Source organism: Emys orbicularis, chromosome 1 (genome assembly GCF_028017835.1).
Source record: "Emys orbicularis isolate rEmyOrb1 chromosome 1, rEmyOrb1.hap1, whole genome shotgun sequence".
Lineage (NCBI taxonomy): Eukaryota > Metazoa > Chordata > Testudines > Emydidae > Emys > Emys orbicularis.
Genome location: NC_088683.1, coordinates 358,767,186 through 358,779,063, shown reverse-complemented (window position 1 = coordinate 358,779,063; position 11,878 = coordinate 358,767,186). Strand labels below are relative to the sequence as shown.

The 11,878-nt window shown below is 49.5% G+C and overlaps 1 protein-coding gene across 2 annotated transcripts; it reads left to right on the top strand.

Moving 5' to 3' along the window:
* The first annotated feature begins 14 nt into the window (after positions 1-14).
* Positions 15-3,916, top strand: LOC135894339 (cytochrome c oxidase assembly factor 4 homolog, mitochondrial). 2 transcript variants are annotated; one of them, XM_065422416.1, is made up of 3 exons: positions 15-81; positions 2,578-2,721; positions 3,383-3,916. In XM_065422416.1, the coding sequence occupies exon 3, from the start codon at positions 3,393-3,395 to the stop codon at positions 3,645-3,647; it is 255 nt and encodes an 84-aa protein (XP_065278488.1). In that variant the 5' UTR covers positions 15-81; positions 2,578-2,721; positions 3,383-3,392; the 3' UTR covers positions 3,648-3,916. The 2 variants fall into 2 exon arrangements, with proteins under 2 accessions (XP_065278488.1, XP_065278480.1); XM_065422408.1 differs by lacking the exon at positions 2,578-2,721.
* The last annotated feature ends 7,962 nt before the right edge of the window (positions 3,917-11,878 follow it).

Below are 11,878 nucleotides of genomic sequence, written 5' to 3'. Positions count from 1 at the left end.
CTCCTCCCCCCTCCCTCCCCATCGAATCCTTAAAGGGGCCGCGAGGCGGCGGCAGTGGAGACGGGGCCCTGCTGCGCTCAGGTGAGCGGTGGCTGCTCGTACCCCCCCCGGTGCGTGTCTGGCCCGGCCTGGGCGCGTCTCGCAGCCGAGGGGTGGCAGGGACGGAGACCCTGGGGCTGCTGCAGGGGGCTCGGGGCAGTGCTGGGCGGGGCGGGCTCTCGGGATGGAGGGGTCGCTGTGCTGGGGGGCCCCTCGGTGCCGGGCCCGCCCTGGGGGGTGGAGGGGGCCGGGGGGCTGTTTGATGCGGAGGCCCCTGGGGCCGAGAGTCAGCCTGTTTCCACCTCGGCCAGGCCAGCTGAGCTCCTGCTCCCCAAATCAAGCAGGGAGCAAATGCAGCATCCCGTTGAGTCCTAACCTGTTGTGAGATGCCGCCGTGCGCTGTTAACCAGTGGTCACGTCTCACCCCAGCAGTGGCCGCTTTTCAGTGGCAGTGTGTGCGCGTGGGGCTTGGAAAGCCTGACTTCAGTACCGGGCAAACTGGTTGAAACTATAGTAAAGAACAAAATTGTCAGACACATAGATGAACATAATTTGTTGGGGAAGAGTCAACATGGTTTTTGTAAAGGGAAATCATGCCTCACCAATCTACTAGAATTCTTTGAGGGGGTCAACAAACATGTGGACAAGGGGGATCCAGTGGATATAGTGTACTTAGATTTTCAGACAGCCTTTGACAAGGTCCCTCACCAAAGGCTCTTAAGCAAAGTAAGCTGCCATGGGATAAGAGGGAAGGTCCTCTCATGGATTGGTAACTGGTTAAAAGATAGGAAACAAAGGGTAGGAATACAAAGGTCAGTTTTCAGAATGGAGAGAGGTAAATAGTGGTGTCCCCCAAGGGTCTGTACTGGGATCAGCCCTATTCAACATATTCATAAATGATGTGGAAAAAGGGGTAAACAGTGAGGTGGCAAAATTTGCAGATGATACAAAACTACTCAAGATAGTTAAGTCCTAGGCAGACTGCGAAGAATCTCACAAAACTGGGTGATTGTGCAACAAAAATGGCAGATGAAATTCTATGTTGATAAATGCACATTGGAAAACATAATCCCAATTATACATATAAAATGATGGGGTCTAAATTAGCTGTTACCACTCAAGAAAGAGATCTTGGAGTCATTGTGGAGAGTTCTCTGAAAACATCCACTCAATGTGCGGCGGCAGTCAAAAAAGCGAACAGAATGTTGGGAATCATTAAGAAAGGGTGTCAAGTATCGAAGGGGTAGCCGTGTTAGTCTGGATCTGTAAAAGCAGCAAAGAGTCCCGTGGCACCTTATAGACTAACAGATGTATTGGAGCATGAGCTTTCGTGGGTGAATACCCACTTCTTCGGATCCATGTCATGTATTCACCCACGAAAGCTCATGCTCCAATACATCTATTAAGAAAGGGAAAGAAGATAAGACAGAAAATATCATTTTGCCTCTATATAAATCCATGATACACCCACATCTTGAATACTGCGTGCAGATGTGGTTGCCCCATCTCAAAAAAGATATATTGGAATTGGAAAAGGTTCAGAAAAGGGCAACAAAAATAATTAGGGGTATGGAATGGCGTCCGTATGAGGAGAGATTAATAAGACTGGGACTTTTCAGCTTGGAAAAGAGATGACTAAGGGGGGATATTATCGGAGGTATATAAAATCATGATGCGTTGAGAAGTAAATACGGAAGTGTTATTTACTCCTTTTCAAAACACAAGAACTAAGGGGTCACCAAATAAAATTAATAGGCAGCAGGTTTAAAACAAACAAAAGGAAATATTTCTTCACACAATGCACAGTCAACCTGTGGAACTGTTCGCCATTTGACATTGTGAAGCCCAAGACTATAAGAGGGTTCAAAAAAGAATTAGATACGTTCATGGAGGATAGGTCCATCAATGGCTATTAGCCAGGATGGGCAGGGAGGGTGTCCCTAGCCTCTGTTTGCCAGAAGCTGGGAATGGGCAACAGGGAATGGATCACTTGATGATTACCTGTTCTGTTCATTCCCTCTGGGGAACCTGGCATTGACCACTGTCGGAAGACAGGATACTGGGCTAGATGTTCTTAAGAGTTATGAGCTGTATTAGTATTTCTAGTGGTGGCAGGATGTGGAGTACCTAGCAGCATGAAAATCAGTCAGCCAGCTAAAGGAGAAAACAAAGTAACTTCTTTTGCTCTGTTTTTAAGTTCTTGCATGTAAAAAATGTTCACTGGATCAGATGCTTATGAGTTCAAAGAAGAATTTTGGTTCACAGCTAATGGGAACACTACAAGACAGTAGTGCCATAAGAGCGATACCATGTAATCTGCCAAGAGAAATAGTGAGAATCCAATAGTTTGAGTCATTTGAAGTTAGATTGGACAAAGCACTGGAGAATATACTGTGTAGGTAGGTCATAACCCTGTACTCTTAGGAAACAGACCTAATAGATTTTTTTCCATCCCAGGAGAACTGATTGGGCTGATACGCTAGTAGAATAGATCACCCCTTTAGTCTGTGTTCTGACCCCTGCTGCTTCATTCCCCAGCTTCTCGGAGCAGCACAGCAAACTGAAAGGAATAAGCTATAAAGTGCGTCAGAGCTTGTTAATTTCAAGTTGATAATACTTTATTGGTGTGACCAGTTATACTTTATACAAGTGTTGGACAGGCACCTGGTGGATTCCTCTGAGGTAATGACAAATTAAGCATCTGCCTGTGACAGGGCTTCAGTGTATCGGGTTCAATCCCGTGTCCATTTGCACTCTATGACTAAGTCAGTGCGCTTCACCAACATCGTAGTTAATAAGAATGGCCTTGTGATTAAGGCACAGCACTGATGTTCAACTGGCCTAGACTGACAGTGTAACCTGGGCAAATTGTGTCTGAGCTGAATTTTCAGAGGTGTTGAGCATCCACAACTCAAAGCTGAAGTCAGTGGGATGTGTGGCTACTCCGTAGCTCTGAAAATCAGGCTCTTTATTGCTCAGTGCCTCAGTTTCCCCCACGGTGGGTAGAATGACACCCTGCAGGATCATTGTGAAACTTAAATCTTTCATGTTTGTAAAATTCTTTGAATTCCTTAGAAGATGCTATAGAAGGGGAAAATATTCACAAGGAGTATGGGAGGTCCCGCCAAGGTGGGGGCGGCAATAGGGAATGCTGGGGGCATAGATATGCAGAGTGAAGGCTGGGAGTACAGTATCTCCACTGGCCCTTCTCCCCTCCCACCCCGTCATTTCTTATTTATGATTCCCCAGTGGCACAAGGCCTATGATTGAGTTTTTGTGACAGGGTTTTCTAATGACATTTTCCTCCCCCTCTGCTACTCTCCTCTGATCCCACACTCCTTAGATCCAACACGATGTCTGGTCCCAGCCCTCAAGGTCACAACTGGAGCCAGAAGTCAGAAGACGAGGAGGATCCCTTGGATCAAATGATCTTGCGCACTGGCTGTGCCACTTTCCATTATGCGGTGCAGGAGTGCATGGCTGAACACCAGGACTGGAGGAAGTGTCAGCAGCAGGTACAGGCCTTCAAGGACTGCATGAAGGAACATCAGAAGCAACGAATGGAGGAACTGCAGAAGAAGCAAAGGTTAGCCCAGGCCAAGAGCTGATAGAAAAGACTCAAGCTTGAAGCTCAAGGGATCCAAGTCTAGCTCAGCCAGAGCATGGAGAATTTAACTCCTGAGAAGTATCCTGCTGAATCAAAGAGAGATAAAACCTACTCCCTCTTGGGACTTGGCACGTACATTAAGGGGACTGATCATAGTAATCAGGATGGGGGTGGCTTTGCTGATGATGTGTCACTGAATATTTTTTCACAGTGGAAATATCAGGTAAAAATTTTTTTAAATTTTCAGGTGAAAAAATAAATGGATTTATTGTTCCTACTTCGGGCAATCCTGTCATTCCTGTTCTGTCTCATGTTGTTCTGTAGTGCCCATCGCTATAATATAGGAGCTGAGGATGATCTAACATTTTACCCAGGGCAGCCACTGGTACATTCTCAGTTCAATGCACGCACGTTATGTAAGAAATCAAGAAAGGATTCTTTGGGTGGCACTGCTGTATGGGTGGCAGTACCACAACCCCCCTACAATAGGATTGTGACCCAAGGGTTGGGACCCCCAGTTTGAGAAATGCTGCAGAGAAATTACACATTTTTCATGGGTTGGTCGTGGCATAAATAGCAAATTTCGCAGATGTTACACCTCCGCAAAATTTGCTATTGATGCCGTAACCAACCCATGAAAAATGTATGATTTCTCTGTGATTTAAGTAGCCCCCTATTTATAGATAACCTGAGCCCAGGCTACCAAGCACCTTGAAGAGAAGAACCGAGTCCTTGAACTTGACCCGGGGTTTATGAGAAGCCAGGCTAGAGAGCAGAGGAATCTAAAATCCATTTTTTATTAGAGACAATCATGGTATAAAATAATCCGTGCTTGCAGAAGCAGACAAACCCATACGCCCCTGAAATAAGATGACAAACCACAACACGAGCATTGCTGGCTGGGGCAGTGCTTGGTCCCAGCAGCAAAACTGAAGGAGCCCTGGAAAAAAACCCGCATCTCTTTAATTCTGGGGAACTTTCTCTAGAAAGTAATAGGCCCAAAGTCCACACTCATTGACTCCACTGTAAAGCCAGAGTAACACCCCTGAAGTAGATGGGAGTTACTGTGGATTTACAGTGGTTAAACAGCTGAATCTTGCACCTACTTTACTTTTCCCAGGGCTTAGTTTGCAGCATGACTACATTTCCCAGAATGTCCTCTGCTCAAGTCTCCCCCTCCCTCAATTACGTTAGCCAGCAAGTCTTTCTGCAGGTCTCTCTCTCCTGGAGCAAGGAAGTTGCCATCAGTCAAAGGAACCCCTGCAAGCAGAGGAGTCCCACACAAATAACAGAGTATTCATGGTTATACAGCATGGCACAAGAGTAATAGATGAACAGTGGCAAATAAGTCTCTGTCCCAAAGGTCTTACAATGTAATCAAGGGGCACGTAAAGCCATATACAAAGAAGCTTTAGAACACAATGCAACAGGCGAGGATCAATATGACAAATGGTTCCAATCCACCCCTTCAAAGCCCCTGGTTTCCCCTCAGTCCTGGTTCTCCTGGCAGAAGCACGACCATTTGTGTATACGCAAGGCCCCAAAGTGGGCTGGGTGCTTTCTAAAACAACCAGAAAAGCCATAGCCCTGGCCTGAAGATCTACAGGGGCAACACGGGGAGGGAGGAGGTTCGAACAGCTAAATAATCAGCAACTCTAGAGCCTGCAGAATAGAAGCTGGAAGGGCCTGGTGACAGCAGAGGGTCGGTGGGGAGCCGTGTGTGCGCACTGGGGGCGGGTGGGACAGAGACTAAGGCTTTAAAAAGCTCCTCTGGCTAGAAGGGGAGAGGATGGGGGTGCTGCTGAGATCAGGCACTAAACTCCAATAGCAGATTGGCCGGCTTTTGGGGACAGTGGGAAAGGAAGAAATCAAAGGGAGCAGCTGTCCCCAACCACACTGCTGCTGGAAGAGGCTGGCCAAGAGGGTTTAAATGCCTCACCCCTTTCCAGCCAGGCTGGGCTACAGGGGAGAGCTCTCCTGCTGCTGAGGAGGAATGGGGCTGGGGCATTGGTCACCTTCTCAGCCCCCTACACGAAGGGGGACACAGGCTTCCTAATCCTCCCCTGGAGGCTCCATCCCTCACAAGGCCCATACAGTCGCGGCCAGTGAGAAGTGTGTGCACGTCCGTGGTGGGAGCGCTGAAAATAAGTGTCCCCTGAGATGGGGATGGGACAAAGCTCTTGTTCAGAGTGGGGTCCCTGGCAGCCTCCTCCAGGCCTGTCTTCTAATGTCATCGTACAGGGGCGCGCTAAGTGCTCAGGACAGTCTGGAGCGAGCCTGGCCACTGTCAGCCCTGCAGACCCATCTGCTCTCTCCGTCAGCGGGTGCAATAGGAACAGCAGCAGCACGAGCCCTCCCCTCCCCCCCTCCAATTCCTGCCAGTGAGCCTCAGTTGAGAGCGGCCAGGGGCCCTGCTGGGACAGAGTCTGACCTGCTGATCTGGACCCCTTTGCACCTGCCCGTTCTTTTGCAAACCTTGAGGCTGAGGTGTCACTGGCTGACCTACTCCTGTGCCAGCGCTGCCCTCTGCTGGCGCTACCGTGCAATGACACAGATTCAAAAGCTCCATGCCTGTGGCTGGTTTGTATTGACAATGGCAGTCGCTGTGGCTTGGAGCCCTGCAGGTGGTGGGAAAGAGCCGCACTGCAGCAACAGACCCTGGGAGAGGCCTGGCAGACCCAGCCACACTGGAGCTGTGGGGGGAGTGTACGCCGCAGCAGGAAGAGTCCTTACAAGGCTGCACCGTGGCCCCCTCCCCCAAACAGCCCCAGGAGGAATTCAGCCAGGAGTGCCCCATGCATCCAGCACAGTCAGCAGGGGGTGGAGGAATCATGGCACCACTTGCTTTATGTGCCCCGTGCTAGGTAATAACAGAGGAGGGCTCCATGCTTGTTAAACTAAATTGGCCCTTTATTACAACTATTTACCAAGCTATTCCAGCCATGCACACACAGACTGACTTCCTATGGCCGCCTAGGGTGATCACTCACACATCCCCAGACTACTGGACATTGCAGTGCTCCTGGGAATGGTGTGGGCCTGCCAGGGTGGGCCACCCCACCCTCACCTGCATGACCCGACGCCTGCTGGCGTGACCTGCGCCGCCCGAAGGACATCAATGTGAAGAGCGGTGAGGTCACGCCAGTGAGGGTGGAGTCTGGAGTGGCGCACTCTTCAACATGGCATCCCCCATCCAATGCCAGACAAAACCACATCTGGGACAGGGGGCACACCTTAGAAAAGCAGAACTGTCCCAGCTTAAAACCAGACGAACGGCCTGCCTAGTGCCTCCTCCAAACACCTGCGTCCTGTAGCGTGCGCTCTTCCTGCCACGCTCCATGACGTCTGCTCCACCTTTCCAGTATTGCCAACTTCAAGAGATCACAAATCATGAGTCAGACCCCCCAAAATCATGAGATTGGCCCAAAAATCAAGACTTAAAAAAAAAAGTTTCAGTTGTGTTTTTTAGGTCATTCTCTTGATGGTTGAACTCCCCTTGCCCATCCCCAGGGTGTGTGCAGGGCCGGCTCCAGGCACCAGCCGAGCAAGCTGGTGCTTGGGGCGGCAGATTGTTCGAGGCGGCATTCCGCCCAATCCTAGGGCGGCACGGCCGCTTTTTTTTTTCTTCTTCCCGCTCTGGCCGCCCTGTAGGGGGCGGCGGCGCAGAGAACCAGAGCGCCCTGCAGGGCAGTCCTCTTCCTTCCCTCCCCGCCGACCGGAGCGGAGCCCTCGCGGCAGGAGGCGGCGCAGCGGGAAGGGCCGCGTGGCAGCGCCCCTGCTGTAGCCCTGGCCGCCCCCTTCTCTCTCTCTCCCGCCCGCTCCCTCCCCCTCTTCCCCCCCCCCAGCCGGTCCCCCTGCACCCGCACTCCGGCCGCGCCGTAGGTTTTTTTTTTTTTTTTGCTTTGCCGTTCTGACCGCCCCGTTTTTTTTTGTTTTGTTTTGTTTTGTTTTTTGCTTGGGGCTGCCAAAAAGCCAGAGCTGGCCCTGGGTGTGTGCATGTGACAATGGTGTTGCCCACACTTCCACAGGTACTATATAAGGTGATTTTTGTCCCCTGCTGCAGGAGCTCTCACCCCCACATCTGCCCAGTGATTAATCCTGTCCCCCAACCCCCCACCAGTTATCTCCCCACTCAACTCCCCTCAGTTCAGCCCCCCAGCCTCCATCATCCCCACCCCATCAGTTCAGCCCCTCTACCCCATTGACCCCACTGACCCCACCGGCCTCAGTTCACCCTCCCACCACTCACCCCATCAGCCCCCACCCTCCTCACTTCAGCCTCCCTGCAGCCCTCCCAGCCTCAGCTCTGTTCCTCTTAAGGTTCTTCACCCTCCCCAGGCCGGGGGCAGCAGTGGGGTCCCCTCTCCCATTTCCCAGGATGGCAAGGGAGCAGCCACCCAGGGCTGACAGCTGGAGTCCCAGCCACCCCTGGGGAAGCTGATAGGATTTCTAAGTAAAATTAAGCCTCACTTTTAGAACTCCCAAATGTCAGGGGTTTTTTTCTTTTCAGTTTATTCAACTGCTCATTTGAGGGCAGGTCCACCCCCTTCTCTCTCAGGTGAAGTTTCTCATTCCTGCTGGGGTGTAGCCACGCTGTCTCTTGTCCCTCCCAGTTAGCTGGAGGGCCTTGTTTCTGATATATAAATGAATTTTCATTGTCTTTCAAGCTACTTTGGAATTAACTGCCTGGTGGAGAAACCACATTCCTTTGTTCAGAGTGGGGTAATTCCTGTCTGACTGGAAACACATTTGTGCGAGGGCTGGAAATTTTTTTTAAAATCCTGACATTTGAGAGTTGAATCGCAAGATTGTGAGCAAGGCTTCATTTTCCTCACAAGTCGCGTCTCTCGTGATCCATTTGTGAGTTGGCATGTCTGTCTTTCCTTTCAACAAACCAGAGCTCACTAGCACACAGACCCTGTGCAGGAACAGGGCCTTTACCACCAGCCCACTGCAACCTCATAAATATGCTGGTCTTCGAGCCCAGGTCCCATTGCCTCCTTGTGTTCCTGCTAGGTGTATGGCTGCCTTCTTTCGGTTGGGTGGCTTCCTGGTGGTCTTCTGTATTGATCATACACCCCCATAGCTTCTGACTCCCCTACATCCAGCCGGCTAATGAGCATGCAGGGCCCCAGTCACAAACGTGTGAAAAAGCAGGCTAATGAGGACAGAAGGTAGAATGTTGTGGCCCAGATAGGAACAATTATTCCATTCCCCTGCCCCATCTTTGTATAGCTCCCCCTGGTGGGGCACAGCATGGTAACTATATGGGTGCTGGGTATAAAGCACTACTTCTTGGCCCACCTTTATTCATCCCTGAGTGTGTCACCTCCATGCTAAATCTACTGCCACGCTCCTGAGCTGATTAAACCAGGAATCAGATTTTAAAACAGAGGGGACTGACTCTCTTTATAAAATAAGTGCCGGAGAATGGGGGTCATCTGCAACGAGACATGATGTTTCCAGCCCCTGGTTGGCTCCAACACAGCAGAATGCTGGGGCCCAGTTGCAGACTGGTGAAAAACTGGGGTATAATTAGGAATGAAGCATGATAGTCCAGCACCAACACACACAACAGGTTATGGCCCAGTTCTAAACCATTATGGGTGAAATCTTGGCCCTGCTGAAGTCAATAGGAGTTTTGCTGTTACTTTCAACAGAGCCAGAATTTCACCCTATTACTCCACTAACTCCTAAAATGCCATTGTGTGGATCCCCAAGTAGGGCATAGACTTGAAATATATGGATGTAGGGAAGCAAACAGCCCCTCTTTCCCCACCTCTCCTCACAAGAACCATTCCTGAGAGTGTCAATTCTATCCTCTCTACTTAATCTACGTGTAATGTAGTGTTCAGATCCTTCCCCCACCAAAGCAGCACTCAGATTTTAAAACAAGGACATTGGCTTTGCTCCTAATAGAACTAAAAGTGGGGTAATTAGGCAGCAGATGGGATGGTCCCAACTCAGGGTCAGCTCAAACTCAAAAGCAAATGCTCACCTGGTAGAATATGGGGACTCAGTCACAGAGCTGGAAAAACCAAGATAATGAGGACTAAGAAAAGAGTCAATGCCACTGTCAGTTCAACCCAAAAATGTGTGTCAAATCACACAAGCTGAACGCTCTGCTGAAGGACCAATGCCCTCTGTATTCCTCAGGCCCAAATCAGGAACAGACCCAGCATCGGGAACTTAACGGAAATGCATTTTCCAGGTGGTGCTATCTCCCTTTACTGATGTGGTTGGGGGGAGGGAGGGAATTGGTTAAATAGAAAAAGAGATGAACGGAGTCTCTTGTTCTTCGTCCCCTCTGCAAATACATGTACACTGGAGATACGGGGTTTGTTAAGGTATTGGCAGCTTGTCACAGCGCCTCAGGATTCCTGGGTGAGTGCAGAGTTGTGAGACTCCAACCTCCTGAAATAGCTTTCGTATAATGCAGGCGTTAGGGCTTTTTGGACACAACTAGCATGTTGGCTGCTGTATTACTTTAGTAATTGAGGGCATCGGGAAAGCGATCTGCTGGTGCGAGGCCCAGGCAAATGCACCAAAATAAATCCCCCACTTTTCTAGTGGGTTTTAAGTCAAGATGTTCAAAAACAGGTGCCTAAATAAGGACTGAGGAACCTAAATACGGGGCCTGATTTTTCAGAGGGTAACGTCTGCAGTGCAGCGGGAAGCAGGTTTGAGCTAGCGTGCTAAAAATAGCAGTGTGGGTGTTGTGGCACAGGCAATGGCTGGGGCTAGCTGCCCGAGTCCAAGGCCACCTGACCCCCTGGGTCTGAGCTCAGGTTGCTACCCTGAGCCCCCGCCTGTGCTGAAACAGCCCCGCTGCTATTTTTAGCATGCTTGCTCGAGCGGCGGTAGCGCGAGTCTATCCATCCAGGCTGGGATACAACTGCAGTGTAGACATCCTAAAACGCTGAGTGCCCAAGCCACTTCCACTGCAATAAATCGGTGTTACTGGCTGCTCAGCAAAGAGAGACAAAGTTCTGAACTATTCCACCAGACTCACTCCATCATCCCCCAAATGCCTCAGCAGGCTGTCAGGTGACAATACATGCAGCCAATGAAATGGCAAGAAGCATTATATCCGAATCAACTCTCATTGGCGGATTGTACACTGAGGAGGTTGGGAAAGCTACTTTTTCATAGTCAACCTTTTTGTGGCTATTACTTCGCATTTACAATTAAAGTCAAAAGGACGACCAGCAGGGACCCTAAAAATGGTCATAGCAACAACTGCCATGTGAGAAAGCCCAGTTCTATTTCTTGTGCTGGTTAAGAGGAGTATCAATATTTACCTCCAAGGTCAACAGGGACCTGATTCTCCTCTCTTTTATACCAGGGTAAATACGGAGTAACTCCACTGTAGTAAGGGAATTGCATTCTGCTAAAACTTACACCAGTTTTACACAATCGGATCTGTACTTTGCTAACCACTGAAACAGGAAGTCAGAGGGCCAAATTCTTTTGTCACTTACGTTGTCTGTAACACATGTGCAAAATGTTACCAATCAGAATTCTCCACTCTCACCCCTAGTTTTACACTGACTGTGCACAAGTGAAAGGACTACAAAGCTCCAAGGCAGTGGAGAACCAGGTCCCAGCTATGTATTGTTATGTAGGTTCTGAATGGTTTTGGAAACTGCCAAAAAAAATCATATGGGCCTGTTGTCAAGGGCAGATCCAGGGAAAAGTTATTCTTCACCTGAGATGGATAATAAGAGTGAGATACAAGCCCAGTCAAGGAGTAATTTGCTTATGTAATCTGATTGGTTGACAGTGGTCCAAGCTTCACTGTTATTGGCCTTTGACAAAGTTAGTTTCTGTTGCTGACTCATCTCGTGATTGTTCTGCCATTCATGAACCAGGATCTCTCCTCTGTGATTAGTACTTTCCACCTCTCACAGGGATGTGGAGGCTCCATCCAGGTTGGCAAAACGCTTTGAGAACCTCCCATGAAAGGGGCTATACAAGTGCAAGGAATTATTATAGCCTTCGCTGTAGGAAATTAACTAGACAACTGCTTTAAAACTAGTAGCATTTGGGGATCAAATGTTCACCTACAGTGTTTCTGAAACAGCATTAGATTGAGCATCACATCTGAAGTTTGGACGGGATTTTCCCCTGCCGCCTGACAGTGACATTCACCTTTCCCTGGATCATTGAGAATAGACAGACACCTCCTCCACACTGAGGGCAGTTGGTAACAACCGAGGTCCATCACTGCCT

Bases quoted from the DNA above. Each gene is read 5' to 3' on its own strand.
- LOC135894339 (XM_065422408.1), top strand. From the start codon at position 3,393: ATGTCTGGTCCCAGCCCTCAAGGTCACAACTGGAGCCAGAAGTCAGAA.